General features: G+C 36.7%; 1 protein-coding gene across 10 annotated transcripts in view; it reads right to left on the minus strand.

The window, feature by feature from the left end:
* The window catches only part of FER (FER tyrosine kinase), a 293,802-nt gene that overhangs the window by 163,796 nt on the left and 113,428 nt on the right, over positions 1-16,578 (minus strand). For 9 of the 10 annotated variants that reach the window (XM_059693942.1, XM_059693943.1, XM_059693946.1 and 6 more), the window contains one exon: positions 8,388-8,588. The exons of the other annotated variant lie outside the window; for it this stretch is intronic. In XM_059693942.1, the coding sequence (XP_059549925.1) occupies positions 8,388-8,588 (201 nt within the window). The remainder of the gene's footprint in view (positions 1-8,387; positions 8,589-16,578) is intronic. 10 annotated transcript variants of the gene reach the window in all.

Here is a 16,578-nt window from a genome sequence, read left to right on the forward strand (position 1 = left end):
TTATATAAACTTCTAATATACCTCTTATAACTAGAAAAATAGTGAATAAAATAATGGGACTTTTCAGTTTCCTTTTAAGAGTGTATCTAGTTTTCAATTTAAAGGCAGTTTTCAGCCACTGACATAGTAATTGTGATGTGCCAATACAGTGAGTAATGCAAGCAACAGTACTTCCTTCATGGGCTGAAATAAGAAACTGATCCGTAGCAATTATTTATTAAAGCAATCACGGATTTAGTGAAGTTCTGAGTCTGAACACAGTGCAAACCAATTAATTCACTTCCTTAAAGATAAAAATAAAGTAATGAATTTAAAAATGATGTTAAGACTGTGTGCTTATTAAGCAACTAAGAGGCCAAGAATAGTACAGACATTAAAACTCTTGAGGACTTGTTTCTTGATATACTCAAAATTCTGAAAATTGCAATTGACCTTGAGCAGAGGAGTATAAATTTCTTATAGCTCAAATGACCTGAGGTTGCATTCACATACAAATGGGTTTTTCTGCATGCTTTAACAATAACATGACTCAGAGAGTTCAGACTAACTTTTAAGTAAGACTTCTCTTGGGAGCTAAGATTGTTACTAATGATCTCTTATGTGAATTCAAAAAGAAGCAATAAAAAATAATAAATTTCTACAAAGATCATTTTCTTGTCAGTGCATGTCTTAAATATCACATGAAATGTCAATTAAAAAATAAGAAGTATGGCCCTGTCCAGTGCCTCACTGGTTAGAGTGTCAGACCCACACACCAAAAGGTTGTGGGTTCAATTCCTGGTCAAGGGCACATACCTGGATTGCAGATTCCACCCCAGGTCCAGTCGAGGTGAGTGGGGAAGGCAACCTATCGATGTGTCTCTCACACTGATGTTTTTCTGTCTTTGTATCTATCTCTCTCTCTCCCCCTTACACTCTCTCTAAAAAGAAATCAATGCAAAAAATATCCTTGGGTGAGGATTAACATATATATATATAGTGTATGACTCAGTTTTTGTAAAATAAAACATATATATATATAAAATTAGAATATATTTTTAAAATCTCAAAGAATATATACTGAACCCATATGGGGGTGTTATTATAAAGCACACATTCATAATACATATTTCTGAGTTTCTATCCGGAGTACATATTACTTCTATTTTTAAAACATTTATTACAGCTAGAATTGTTCCCGAGTTATCACTGTGCAACTTAAGAATCAATCACACATATAGATGAAAAATACATATAAATCAGGTTTTGTTGCTATACATATTTCATAATAACAAGGAAGTCAAACAGAACAGAATAAACACACAAAAATGAGAAGAGGATTCAAGGTATGTATAAGTTGCCTGAGTAGATCCCCTAAAACAAAATCAAGGATAAGCAGGCTTAAGGAAAAAAAAAAAATGAAAGGAAAAATAATTTCTGAAAAAGACTAAGATGAATAAGCTGATTAAAAACAAAAGACTACAACACTTTTTTTGGTAAAATACCAAAAAATGTAAGACGTACACTTTGGCTTTCTCAAATAAAAATAGCATGCTGAATAGTTACAAATAACTAATTAAGCCAGTATACATGGAAGCATTGGGGAATAATATTAATAAGGTTTGGTATGGCTTTTCCCAACTTTTATTCATTTTTCTGATGTGTCTCAAACTTAGCTTTCTTAACTTTCCTAGTTAAAAGTTTTCATAGCACTGTAAGCCTCCTCTCTAGATTATAAGTAGGCTTCACCATTATATCCCTGGGCCCTAAGAATACTCACTCAATTAGTGTTCCCTGGAAATTAACATTAATAAGGTTTTGGACACTGACCTATGAACCAGAAGGTCACAGTTCTTTCTGATCAGGGCACATGCCCAGTTTGTGGGCTCAATCCCCAATAGGGGCTGTGCAAGAGGCAGCTGATCAATGATTCTCTCTCATCATTAATGTTTCTAGCTCTCCCTCTCCCTTCATCTCTGAAATATATATATTCTGAATGTGTGTGTGTGTATGTAGTTTCCTAAGTCATGTATCAAAGAAAATCAGTGTCATTTTGACTTAAATCTACTGCTTGCCTTCTTTTGAGTCCTTGAATGGTTATGGTAGAATGATTAAATAATCCCAAGTGTAACAATGTGATAAGGCCACACACTTGGAATTAACTGCTATCCAAACAAGTTTTGGCTTTCTACTTGCTTTCACTTAATTTTCCATAAGTCCCACAGCATGAATTTAAAGATAGTTCAAAGAGTCTAGAGACTGTGGCAACAAAACCAAGTAAATCTAATGAGTACATTCGGAGACTAAATCTATCAGCTCAAAATGGACTGTAGCTTATGACAGAAATCCAATAATATCTGTTGAATGAATGCTGATTTAATACATTGAGCTATCCAAAATTTCACATAGTAATTACAACCTCTACTTTTGTGTTAATTTTTTTATTGGCCCATATCCCTGGGCCTTACATAGTACTTGCTCAAACAGTATTTCCTACATGCATGCATGAATGAATGAATAAATGAATCCTATCCTATATAATAAAAGCCTAATATGCTTAGTGTCCAGTCATCCATTCAACCAATCAAAGTGTGATATGCTAATCATATGCTAAGGCCGCTCAATTGCTCATTATGATGTGCAGTGACTACCAGGGGGCAGACGCTCCGGCCAATTGGGACTGAACAAGACAGGCTGGACACTCCCTGGAGACCTCCTGAAGTCCTTCTCCAGATGGCCAACCTCCCGTGCCTCTTCCTGGCCCCGATCATGTACTGGTGGGGTCTCTCGGCCTGGCCTGCACCCTCTCACAATCTAGGACCCCTTGGGGGATGTTGGAGAGCTGGTTTCAGCCCGATCCCGCAGGCCAGGCCGAGTGACCCCACTGGTGCACAAATTCGTGCAACAGGCCTCCAGTGAAGAAATAAAAGATGTTATACCATTATATAGAGGATTATTGCTGTTTTATTTTAAAATATTTATGTTATTATTTTTAATTTATCACTGCATATTAATTCAAAATTTTGACTCAATCATTTTTCATTTGTATCTTTAATATTTCCCAGTTAATAAGTTCTACCAATGTCTCACCTACTCAGTTTTAAGCTGAGAAGTAGGTTACACAATTTTTTGTTTCATCTCCTTTACAATGCATATATAAATTCCATGCATTTACTTTTTGTGGAAATAAGTTTAGTAAATAAATATGTGTCAGATAAACAAATCAGCACTTTCCTATAATAGCATAAAAATTCTTTCTGGAGTACTTTTGTTTTATCACATGTATTTTCTGTTTTATGTATTTTATTTTTTGTTTATAATATACAAAAGCAAAGATTTGATAAATATATATTTACTTATCAAATAGAACAAAGCTATTTGAATCACTATAAAAATCTATCAACATTTATGACCACAAATAAACAGTTTTAGGTAAAAACTCTAAATATCATCTTACATCAAGCACCACAAATAGGCTAGTAACTATGGAATAGATCAGTAACACTAGAATTACACTTAAATTCAAATACTCTTGGATATGTTTATACATCTGGCTTTGTGAAATTAATAGGGTTGGGCTTTGTGAAATTAATATGTTTGGTTACACTACAAGGTACAGTTCTTCTCGCTTGAACTAGCTAAAACAATAGATAATCTGTGCTAGCACAGTGAAAATGTAAAAATGGAAAGTATACATGTCCATCTTATTCAGTCATAATGGCAGTTTCACACCATGTTGAGAAGTAACTGTGACATGCATTCAAAAATAAAGCTTTAAAATAATTTCTATCCTAGACCTTGATTGACAGAGGCAATATTACTAAAAATAATATTATTCGTGATCAGTGAAGACCTCAAATCTAAATATAGGCATGCCTCAGAAATACTGCAGGTTTGACTCCAAATCACCACAAAGTGAGTACATATATAAATTCTAAAACACTTTCTTACTATTTAAATTTCACAAATAAATCTCATGGAAACAACAAAAAAAATTAATTAACATTTCCAATTACATAAATATTTCTTACAAAGTAATATTGGTATTTTTTTCCTAACTAGAGTCATCAAACATTAGAAAAATTACCTAATATTTGCATAGCACTCCACACCTTACAAAGTATATATTCACTAATTTGATTCTCATAATCACTGTATAAGCTATTAACCCCATTATTTACCAAAGATAGAGCTTGTAAAGTGAAAAGCTGGAATGGGAACCCAAGTCTTCTAAGTCTGCTTTTTTCACCAATCCACTATTTGATATTTTTACATTCTCTAAAATCTCATAATTTTTATGTCTTCCTCTCTTAGGACACCTATCCCCTCATTTATGTACAGCTTTTATAATTTACTAGAGGCCCGGTGCACAAAAATTTGTGCACTCGGGGGGAAGGGGGGGTCCTCTCGCAGTCTGGGACCCCTCGGGAGATAACGACCTGTTGGCTTAGGCCTGCTCCCAGGTGGCAGAGGGCAGGCCCAATCCCTAGGTGCAGCCCCTGGTCAGGCTCAGAGCAGGGCTGACTGGGGAGTTGGGGCGCCGCCCCTGTCATGCACAGAGCAGGGCGGATCGGGAGGTTGCGATGCCACCCTCAGTCACGCTCAGGGTAGGGCTGATTGGGGGGTTGGGGCACCGCCCCCTGTCACACTCAAGACAGGGTCGATAGGCAGGTTGCGGCGCCACCCCATCACGTACAGAGCAGGGCCAATCAGGGTTGGGGCGCTGCCCCCTGTCACTCACAGAGCAGGGCCCATCAGGGGGGTTGGGGCTCCATACCCTGTCACGCACAGAGCAGTGTCGATCAGGGGGTTGGGGAGCTCCCCCCTGTCACGCACAGAGCAGGGCTGATCAGGGGGTTGGGGAGCTCCCCCCTGTCACTCACAGAGTAGGGCCGATAGGGGAGTTAAGGCACCACCCCCTGTCACACACAGACCAGGGCAGATCAGGGGGTTGGAGCGCCGCACCCTGTCACACTCAGGGCAGGGCCGATGGGGAGGTTATGGCTCTACCCCATCACACACAAAGCAGGGCCCTTGGGGGGGGGGGGGGGGTTGGGGCGCCGCAGCCTGTCACACACAGAGCAGGGCCAATCAGGGGGTTGGGGCACCGCAGCCTGTCACACACAGAGCTGCAGGGCAATCAGGGCGTTGGGGAGCTCCCCCCTATCAGGCACAGAGCAGGGCTGATCAGGGGGTTGGGACACCTTCCCCTGTCACGAACAGAGCAGGGCGGATAGGGAGATTGTGGCCCCACCCCCTGTCACACACAGAGCCGCAGGGCGATCAGGGGGTTTGGGCGCTGCCCCCTGTCATGCTGATCCCGGTGCTGGGAGGCATATTACCCTTTTACTATATGGAGGCCTGGTGCACGGGTAGGGCCGGCTGGTTTGCCCTGAAGGGTGTCCTGGATCAGGGTGGGGGTCCCCACTGGGGTGCCTGGCCAGCCTGGGTGAGGGGATGGATGATGGCTGTTTGCAGCTGGTCACACACCCTTCAGGGTGGGGGACTCCACTGGGGTGCCTGGCCAGTCTGGGTGAGGGGCTGAGGGCTGTTTTCAGGCTGGCGGGTGACTGAAGCTCCCAACCGCTCCTTTTTTTCTTTTTCTTTTTTATTCTGGGCCAGCTTTAGCTCTGAGACTCCAGCTCTTACGCCTCCACAGCTGAAAGCAGGTTTCTGGCCTTTGTTTACCTTCTATATTTGAAACAATGTTGCGATCCTGCTGGCTGAAGCCCGGTGACTAAAGCAGGTTTCTGGGGTTTTGTTTAGCTCAGCCGTGGGCAAACTACAGCCCGCGGGCCGGATCCGGCCCGTTCGGCTGTTCTATCCGGCCCGCGGAGCCGAAAGAGCGGAGGGTTCTCTTGCTCTCCCCTCCGCTCCTTCACCAGCAGCAGTGTTAACATGTATTAGTTCACACAAACACTCCATCCATGCTTTTGTTCCGGCCCTCCGGTCCAGTTTAAGAACCCATTGTGGCCCTCGAGTCAAAAAGTTTGCCCACCCCTGGTTTAGCTTCTATATTTGTAACACAGTTGCTTAGAGTTGCAGCTCAGAGGCCGGCAGCGGCAGGCGGGGAACGTTGGAGTCCTCCGTCACTTAAGCAAGCAAGCCTCATGTTAGTTTCAAGCTGCCTGGCTGCCGGCCGCCATCTTGGCTGGCAGTTAATTTGCATATCGCCCTGATTAGCCAATGGGAAGGGTAGCGGTCTTACGCTAATTACCATGTTTCTCTTTTATTAGATAGGATTACTAGATTATAAACTCCTTGATTAGAATATGATAGGCAATTGTTAAATATCTGGGAATGTACCCCCAGCTTTATTCAACAGGGATATGAGGAAGGAAATGGGATCATTTTAGCTCACAGAAGATTTACCTATGCATATGAAAAAGAATTTAAAACTCCACAGTCTTCATCACCTTCAAACTCCTATTTTCAACTGATTTGAGAGCTCAATTATTATTTCATGATTAGGAACTAAATAAAATTAAACAGTGGGAAAAAAACCCTGAGGCATTTACAGAAATATAAGCACTTTCATCTTTAACAGAGATCTCTGAAAATGTCAACAACAAAAGAAAACCAAATAAAATTTACAAATGTGAACTTGTAGCAATGTCTTATTTTTAGAATCTATTATGCAGTTCACTTTAGTCGCTTAAAAAAATGGCATTAAAGACAAGTTATAATTTGCAAATAGACCTTTTTTGTTCCTAATACTAATTTAAATTCCTACAGTTACATTTAAACTAGAAGTGGTCATAAGAAAAATATTTGTCTTATTTAACGTATAACCTATATAACAATAATAAGTTTTAAAACTTAGAATACAGAAGGAAACATTTATATAAATTATAGTTAGTTTATACTTTACCTATGATTTTTCCTCTACAATTCTTGTACCACTTTATAAATATTGCCAGCATAGTCACAGGTTGTAATAGGAAAGCTTATCTATACCCATTACAAAGGCATATACAAATTATAAAAGAGTTTGACATGAAAATACTACTAGAAGCAGAAAGTCAGATGTATGAGAGTAAGCAAATAGGATTAACAAGTTGAAGTGTGAATACTAGGCAAAATTAACAATAAGGTGAAAATTATAATACAAACAAAAATGTGTACACACACTTCGAATAACTATAAAGGCAGTAGTTATTAAAATACAATTCATTTTCAAATTGAGCTATAAGCTGTTAAAATGTGTATACGTTTTTTTGGGACACCCTGTATGAATATCTCAATGTATCTATTTTAAGAACCCGCCTGAGATTCATCCAATGATAAAGGTTCAATCTATTGCAAAGTAATTAGTATCTCTCTAGTGCAGTGATGGCGAACCTTTTGAGCTTGGCATGTCAGCGTTTTGAAAAACCCTAACTTAACTCTGGTGCCGTGTCACATATAGAAATTTTTTGATATTTGCAACCACAGTAAAACAAAGATTTATATTTTTGATATTTATTTTATATATTTAAATGCCATTTAAAAAGAAAAATCAACCAAAAAAATGAGTTTGCATGTCACCTCTGACATGCACGTGTGTCATAGGTTCGCCATCACTGCTCTAGTGACTGGACAAACACTGAAATTCTATAGACTAGCAGCTTAAAACATGTGCCATTTGAAATAGAGTGAGAAATGACAAACAGAGGCAACAATTCTTCATATGCAAAAAACATTAAAATTTCTCAGTGGATAAAGTTAAACAAAATTTTGAGATTACCCTTCATCTGCTTACAGCTTAATAAAGAATGTATAAAACATAGTTTAGCAATGTCTAAATGCAATTTAATAAAAGTATTAGAGGAAGTAATGTTAATAGATCATCCTTTTAATTTTCATCAAACTTTATTTATGGTTTATTAATGCCAACAAGCAATAGCTTATACATAAAGGGGAAAAACTAATCCTAAATGAATCAGAAAATCTGTTCAACTACTATTATCCCACTAATTAAGGAATTTTATTATCATTATTTAATACAATACTACTTTAAAAATTTCTCATAATACCACTTTTGAAAGCAATTGCAAAGGCTTGTTTTAGGGGCATAAAATTTATCATTTAAAATCTCCAAGAAAAAAATTTTTTATAATCACATTATTTCTACTTTTAACTTAAAATGTTTTTAATGTTCTAATTTAACTCAAGTTATTTTAAATATTTATGCACTTAAATTTAATTCAAATTTTTAACAACTATTTTTAATTTACAATATTTTAAAGTACATATTTCCTTAATAAGATTAACATTTTAGTGAGTTTTGGAGCACTATCTTTAAGGAATTCAGCAAAAACAAATTAAGTGCTAAACTCTGTTACAGGCATTTATCAAGAACTATTCATCATTTTATTACCACCATGGACTACATCAGAATATACATATAAACTAAATTAGAAACGTACATCAACATATTGTATGATAAAGTGTCTCCTTTGTCCATCAGAATATACAGAAAGGACATATTCACCAGGTTTCCCATGGCTCTCTCGCACCAAGAAGTCTCCTTGTTGTTTTAACAGATCTTGTGCTTCTATTCTGGGAATTGCACCATGGTACCAATCCTGTTCTGTCAGGGGCTTCTCAATTATGGGCATCGATTCAAACTAAGCAAATATGGGGGGGGAAAAAAGAACACTAAATTAGAAAAAATAGCTATTTTTTCCAGTAAAAATGTAAATCAATTACAAGTACTTCTTACATGTGTTCCTACCTTTAATTGACCAATGAAAAGTTATACAATGAAAAAATTTTCATAATTTTTAAAGAAATATCTCATGGGATACTGCTATTGAAATTTAGCACAAATACATAGCCTTCATATTTTAAGTTTATTTGTTTTTTCTGCCTAGCATACATAGCTACGTACAACATCAGCATTTGGAGTTAATAATATAGTCTTCAATGTATCATAAAACAAATCCATATATTTAAAATTTATCAACCAGAGAATTATGAAAAAGGGGGATTATCAGAGAAATGTATCACAAAACATTTTTATTTAAATTGAGTTATTTCTGTTTATGGAATTAGCTCTCAATTACACAGGCTGTGGGATGTCCATGTCATATGTGATGGGAGTGCTACCTACAGCTTCATATAATGCCGTACTGCCTCTGTACCTTCCCATTCTTATCCGCATTCCCCTCACTTCCTTAACCGTTACCTATGCCACATGGGTGGATGGTCCGGATCCTGTACAGCGACGGTAGATAAAACTTTAGGAGACACATCACTGCCAACCACCAACATGCAATTACAAACGTGGAGAAAACAAGGGAAGAATAGAAGCCATGAGCATGGCAGGAAAAGCAAATTATCCGTTATTTTAGGAGGCCAAATGCTAAGACCAAATATTTCTTTTCCAAGATTTTATCACAGTGCATCTCATAGCAAATACAAAATGTTTACTATAATTGAAATATTTCCAAGTCTTGCCTATGGTAAAAATGTTTCAAATGTGTACTCTTCTTGGAAGTCTACTTGAGATTTTTAAAGGTGTTTTTTTTTTTTAACCTCTGAAAAAAAATCAATAAAATAAATTCAGTATCAGTTCTTTACAAAGAACTTGCTTTCATCATTATCTCTGAAAAAGGTCCACATAACAGAAAAACATCACAAACAAGGATGTCATGTGCTTGATTTCTTGTCCTACTCAACCTATCTTCCTAAATTTGACTTATTTAGAATTGGGAGAATGCAATACCCAGATTATTTATTAAGTAAGATGGGCATTTGAAGTACAAAAGCTCAGCTAATACTCTGAGAAACTCATTAAAGGTTATGAAGTAAGAAATATATTTGGGGAAAAAAATCATCCTCAAAGACCACTGCTGAAGTTTTTTGTTTTTAAAGACAAATGAATAGAAAGGAACTTGTATTGCTATTTCATTGCTGGTTCTCTGGGTTTATTAGCTTCTTCTGGGTAGGAAGGGAAGCTTGGGGACCTGTTACTTCCCAGCCCCTACAATACCAGTAAGAAATGTAGGCTGAAATTACTGCGCATTTGTGGATGCAGGGAAAGGTCAGACATGTCCCCTGTCTGGGTCTATCAGATATTTCGGGGACTTCTCTGAAGCATCAAAAGGAACATTTTTATTAATATGACTTAAATAAAATTCCAATGTAGTTTTGCAGGCTCGATAAAATGTATGATGTAGGATATATCAGCAACAACATACTAAGAGCTGTCATAATTACTCATTACCTCAAATATCACAACTTTCTAAGCCTCAGTGGAAAAACAATTTTTCCCTCTTGATAGGTTACCTAAGTTTTTTGCCAGAGATATAGTGGAGGGGAAGCCGTTTTTTTAAAAAAATTTTTTTTGGTAATTTTTTTAGAGAGAGAGGAAGGGAGAGGGATAGAGAGATAGAAACATCAGTGAGAGAGAAACAACATCAATTGGCAGCCTCCTGCACGTCCCCTACTGGGGATGGAACCTGCCACCCAGGTATATCCCCTGAGCAGAAATCGAACATGACCTCCTAGTTCCTAGGTCAACGCTCAACCACTGAGTCATATCAGACACGCTCATTATCAGTTTAACATGATTTGGGTCACTTGTTTTAATCATTTGAGCAAAAATATAAAATAATATATTTGCTCCCTTATATAGTTTATTTATAGAAAATAAATCCTGATAAGCCCGTCTTCAAAATTACATGTGACAATGCTAGTGATTCAAAAGTTGCAAGTCTGAGCAGATTATTTAGTCTTCCTAAACATGCCTGATTGTACAGAAGAATTCAGCACGGGTATAGCAACAGTATGATGCAAAAAAATAAAAAATTTCTCTGTTGTTTTGTGGTAAATGTTTCCCTCCACGTCCCATGTGGTTCAGGGTTCAGGATCTGAAAGAGGAGCCGCACACAAATGAAAGAGAAGAGACAAGAGATAATTTGGAAATAATGGGGGCCAGGCAGGTAAGTCCAACTCAAGAGGAAAGACTTGCACTGGTGCTCAGGCCGCACAGCCTTTTATTTGGTTCGGGATCCACCCACCCATAGTATAGCCCTTAGGCAGGGAGGTTACAGTGACCCAAAGACTTATTCTTATCAATACGGATTTACATGATTAAAGGTGGGAGGTTGCTTCAGCTACCATTATCTGGATTAACAGAGGTGGTGCACAGCTCTGACCTTTGCTAGGGCTTCAAAGGTCACCAGCCTTCCAGGTTCTCTGTCTACACCTCTCTGCTAGTGAAGACAATAGTGGTTTCCCACATTGTTTTTCTAAATCTTAGTGTCTGGGCAGAAAAAAGGGGGTTGGTTGCAATTTAAGACTTTAAGAATAAAAGAAAACAACTAAGGTTTAAAATATAAAATATTCAACCTGAATTAAATAAATAGCATGCCTTATTAGAGAGGATAAAAAGTTGCTTTGCTAGACTTGAAGGAGAACACTAAAAAACACAAGCAGTTTATTATGTTATGCATAAAAAACTACCATGCCCTATGACAACAGTGAAAGCCAAGCACTATAATGCTAACATTATAGGAAATATAGAAGTTAAATATAGCTGAATTATCATTATCTAATTTTCTAAAACCAAGCAAATCATATTGAATATATTATTCTATAGTATGGAAGCATATCCTTATTTTCCAATATTTTTACTTCCTAAAATCTTACAAAGTAATTTGAAAATTTTAAAAAATATGCAAATAGAGTATAGAAAATATGAATTTTAAGAAGAGTTAAGTAATTAAATATTCTTCTAATGTCTAAAACAACAATTATTTGGACCAAAATATGCTTTATTCTAAAATATTTAGAATATTTTTAAAATGTTTTAAAGAACATTTGTCAAAGAGTGATGCTATTAGAAGGGTGTTAATATATATAACTAGCACTCACAAGGGGCTGTAAGGTGTAACCCAAAGTTGCTTGCTCAACCACGTATTATAGAACTTCTCCAACAAAAAGATGGCCCTGGAGAAGGACCACATTCTTTGCAGGACTAGAACAGATCTCATTAAAAATAACCTGATTTAAAAGACTTCCAACAGAGCCTTGGCCAGTGTGGCTCAGTGGACTAGAGTATCATCCCATGCACCGAAGGGTCACGGGTTCATTTCCATGCCAGGGCACATACACAGGTTGCATGTTCAACCCCCAGTCAGGAGGCAACTGGTCAATGTTTCTCTCTCTTCCTCTCCCTTTCTCTCTCTCTAACATCAATAAAAACATATCCTAGGGTGAGGATAAAAAAGAAAGGATTTCCAATGGAAATGGGCCCTTATGATTGCCAGTAGGCTTTCAGATTATGCAATTAACCCTATCTAACACCTCTTGCCTTGACTCTGAGAAATAATTCTCAAAGCAAAATTGTAACTTCCTGCAGCATGGGATGATGCTGTATGTAGAACAGGCCTCAGTACCCAGAGGTACTCACAAGTTATTTAAGATGTTTAGTAAATTGAAAAAAAAGACCATATGCCTAGAACTGATATAACATTGTAATACCACTCTGATCATGACAATAAATATAAAACATCTACCATCAGATACAATATTCAGTTAATGCCAAATTCATCTATCAGCTAATTCTCTGCCATTCTTGCTTCCATCAAGACTGCTAATTGAAGTGATCTGTTAGAACCGTGGTCGGCAAACTGTGGCTCGCAAGCCACATGCGGCTCTTTGGCCCCTTGAGTGTGGCTCTTCCTAAGCCTTAGGAGTACCCTAATTAAGTTAATAACAATGTACCTACCTATATAGTTTAAGTTTAAAAAATGTGGCTCTCAAAAGAAATTTCAATCGTTGTACTGTTGATATTTGGCTCTGTTGACTAATGAGTTTGCCGACCACTGTGTTAGACTGTCCTCAAAGCTCTACATTTTAGCCACACTGTTTAGAACACTAAAATAAATAGCGATGACAAGTCCAATGGGAATATTATTATGACAAATTCTACTTTCATGTCCCTAGATGTAAGGCAAGTAATTGCTTTATTTTTATCTAAAATTTCACTTTAAAGTTCCAATCTAAGTATGTTCAATTGAGTAGAGAAACTGTTGTTGCTTTTTTCTAATATTTTAAATTTAATATGCTTCCACATCCAAAAGATTACATTTAGACCTCTGCCTCATACCATATATAAAAATTAATACAGAATGGATCAAAGACCTACATTTAAGGGCTAAAACTACAAAATTCTCAGAAGGAAACAAGGGTAAAAATTTGCATGACCTTGGATTTGCAAGGTTTGTTTGTTTTTAATATGACACCAAAAGCATGTGCCAATAAAGAAAAATTGATAAACTGAACTTTGTCAAAATTAAAAACTTTTATCAAAGGATACTATCAAGTAAGTGAAACGATAATCCACAAAATGAGAAAAAGCATTTTCAATTATATATCTGAAAAGGGACTTCAGTGCAAAATATATAAAGAACTCTATAACTCCACAATAAAAAAGTAACCCACTTTAAAAATGTGCAAAGGAAATAGTCATATCTCCAAAGAACATATACAAGTGGCCAATAAGCATATAAAAAGATGCCCAACATCATTAGTACTCAGAAAAAAGGCAAATAAAAGCTATAATAACATACCACCCCCTAGGATGCCTACAATTTTTTTTTAATGGGAAATAAGTATTGATGAGATTGTGGAGAAATTGCTGGTGAGAAAGTAAAATGATGCAATCACTATAGAAAACAGTTTGGCAGTTCCTCAAAAACTTAAACATAGAATTGCCATGTGACCTAGAAATTCCTAGGGATACAATTGAGAGAAATAAAAACATATGTTCACATAAAAGATGACTACAGCATTATTCATAATATTAGCTAAAAAGTGGAAACAACCCAAATATCTATCAGCTGGTAAGTGGATAAAATATACGTGATAAATCCATACAATGGAATATTATGCTATATAATAAAAGTCTAATATGCTAAGTATCCGGTCCTCCGTTAAACCAATCAAAGTGTAATATGCTAATGATATGCTAAGGCTGCTCAACCGCTCATTATGACACGCACTGACCACCAGGGGACAGACGCTGAACCCAGGAGCTGCCTCCTGGTGGTCAGTGCACTCCCACAGGGGGAACGCCGCTCAGCCAGAAGCCGGGCTCATGGATGGAGAGCCCAGCAGTGGTGGCAGGAGCCTCTCCCGCCTCCACAGTAGCACTAAGCCATCAGTTGGACATCCCTCGAGGGCTCCTGGCCTGCGAGAGGGCACAGGCCGGGCTGAGGGACATCCCCCACCCCGCAGAGTGCACGAATTTTGTGCACCAGGCCTCTAGTTCAGTCATAATAAGGATTAACCTTGAAACTATTACACCAACTGAACAAAACCAGACATAAAAGGTCATATATTATATAATTAGGAGAAATATACAGAATAGGCAAATCCATGGAGATAAAAAGTAGAGTAGTGAATGCCAGAAAATGGGAAAGGGGGAGGGGAACTGATACTAATAGGTATGAAGTATCTTACTGGGGACATTGAAGTATTCTGCAAGTAGTGATGATGGTGCACAATGCAGTGAGTAAACTAAGAACTACTAAGTGTACACTTTAAAATGGTGAATTCTACATTGTGTGAAGTATATCAGCATAAAATATTTTAAATATGGTTAACTATGCAATGTTGCAAAGTTTTTATAGAGAAAACACATGTATAGTTATTCAAAATGTCCCTTCTATTTTACTTTTACCAAATTAGAATATTCTAAAAAATACTATATTACATCAGAAAAATTTTAAATTATGATTAAGTAGCGCCTTAGATAAATTGTTATACACCTTAGATTATCATGCCTAGCACCTGAAACCTTCACATTCACATTAAGACTTAAGACCTTAGTTACCTATGTATTTGAGGAAAACATCTCCTTCTCTAAATAAGTAGGATACCTAATGCCTTAGAGAAACAGCTGTGTAAATTTATTCATAGTGTAACACAGTGTCATAAGCCAGGCTGCCTCAATCTTTTTAGTTCATGAGATTTCTAATAAATCAGGAAATAATGAAGGGCACCTAACTGATGGAAATAATAACTGCCTTCATCATGAAGACACAAATGTGAGCACTGGACCTTCAGGAAGTAAACAGTCCCAAGAATTCTCAAATTCAGAGGGAACACTTTCTTAGAAGCAAAGGACATTTCATGAATTCAAGGATGTTGATAATTTATTTTAAAAACCAGACCACAATGTATGCCTAAATGAAGTACATGTTTTATGGGAAAGGCATTTTCATTCATTTCAGGAAAAGGCAGTTTGTAAACACCAAGGGTTTACCAATATCAATCACTGTCAATTTAGTTATTTTACTTGAAAATAAGGTAAATGGAGAAAATAACATGTAAATATCTTCAGATATTTTAAAACTTATGGTTTATACCATTAATTCATTAAGATTGTGCATAATATACCCAACATACTTTTAGGATAGCATCCCTGTATAACTCCATCATAATGAGTTAACTCAATTTCTCTGTTTCTAGATGTAAATTACTATCTTAAAAGACAAAACCTCTTTATCTTCTGTTCAACCCTGATTTACAGCCAAAAGCTGATGTTCCTATAATTATGAACTTCAAAGCAAGATACATAATGAGAAGTCTCAGAAACCACTGTTGCATCCTAGACACCTGTCTTGAGGGCACAAGGTTCTTAGCATCCTAGGTTGTAGGGAAAAGAAACATGCAGAGTATTAGCCCATTTCCACAATCATAAATTCTAATTTTTCTGTCACTCGCTAAACTTCTAAAGCTCTAAATTCCAATCTCCTACCTTTACATCTGAGAATCAAGCAGAAGGAAACCCTGAGTTTATAATGGGTCTTGGTTTTCAAGTATTTAAAACATTTTACTCAAGTCAAGCTTGATCTTACAGCACATAAAAAGGAAAATTAGGGGCAAGGAGACACCTTTCATAAATTAGATCACCAATAAACAGCTGGCACAAAGGCCTTTGACCTAAGTGAAATAAAGGTGAGTTAATGACAACTTAACTATGCCATTTAGTTCATGGACTTGTTAAATAATTTTATGAAAAGCTAACAGTTATTGGAACATTTCTTTTCAAAAATCTATTTTTTTCTTCTTTAAACTTTTTAAATATTTCATCTCAGTAACTTTTTTTCTCAAATAAAAATTTTGCAAAACGATCTTTGGAACTTATAAATTCTTAATCAAATCTCCTACACTTATTTTGATGTCAAATCACAAATCAAGTCCTAGGAACTACTATTTGTCTATAAAACTGTCAAACAATTGCTTAAGAAAATAAGGGTAGGAAATAGGCCTTGAGAGAGACTTACTCTATCATGTTGCTTTTACTTATAATTATTTTTCTTTTCATTTGCTATTTGATGCCATATGAGATGGTCTGCAATAGTTCACAGCTCCCTCCCTATTCCCACAGAACTACTGTGTCTAAGTGACAATGGCAACATCAAAGGCTGAAATATAAGTAGAAAATCTCTTTTATATAAAAATATAATTATATCCTTTTTTGTTAAAATACCTGCTAACTGACTTACTTTTCATATAAAAGATTATTGTTTGGGGTAAATACATATGGGAACATGTTTCACATATTCAAAAGGAATTATAGCAAACAAATCCAAAATATGA

The sequence above is a fragment of the Myotis daubentonii genome, chromosome 4 (genome assembly GCF_963259705.1).
Source record: "Myotis daubentonii chromosome 4, mMyoDau2.1, whole genome shotgun sequence".
Lineage (NCBI taxonomy): Eukaryota > Metazoa > Chordata > Mammalia > Chiroptera > Vespertilionidae > Myotis > Myotis daubentonii.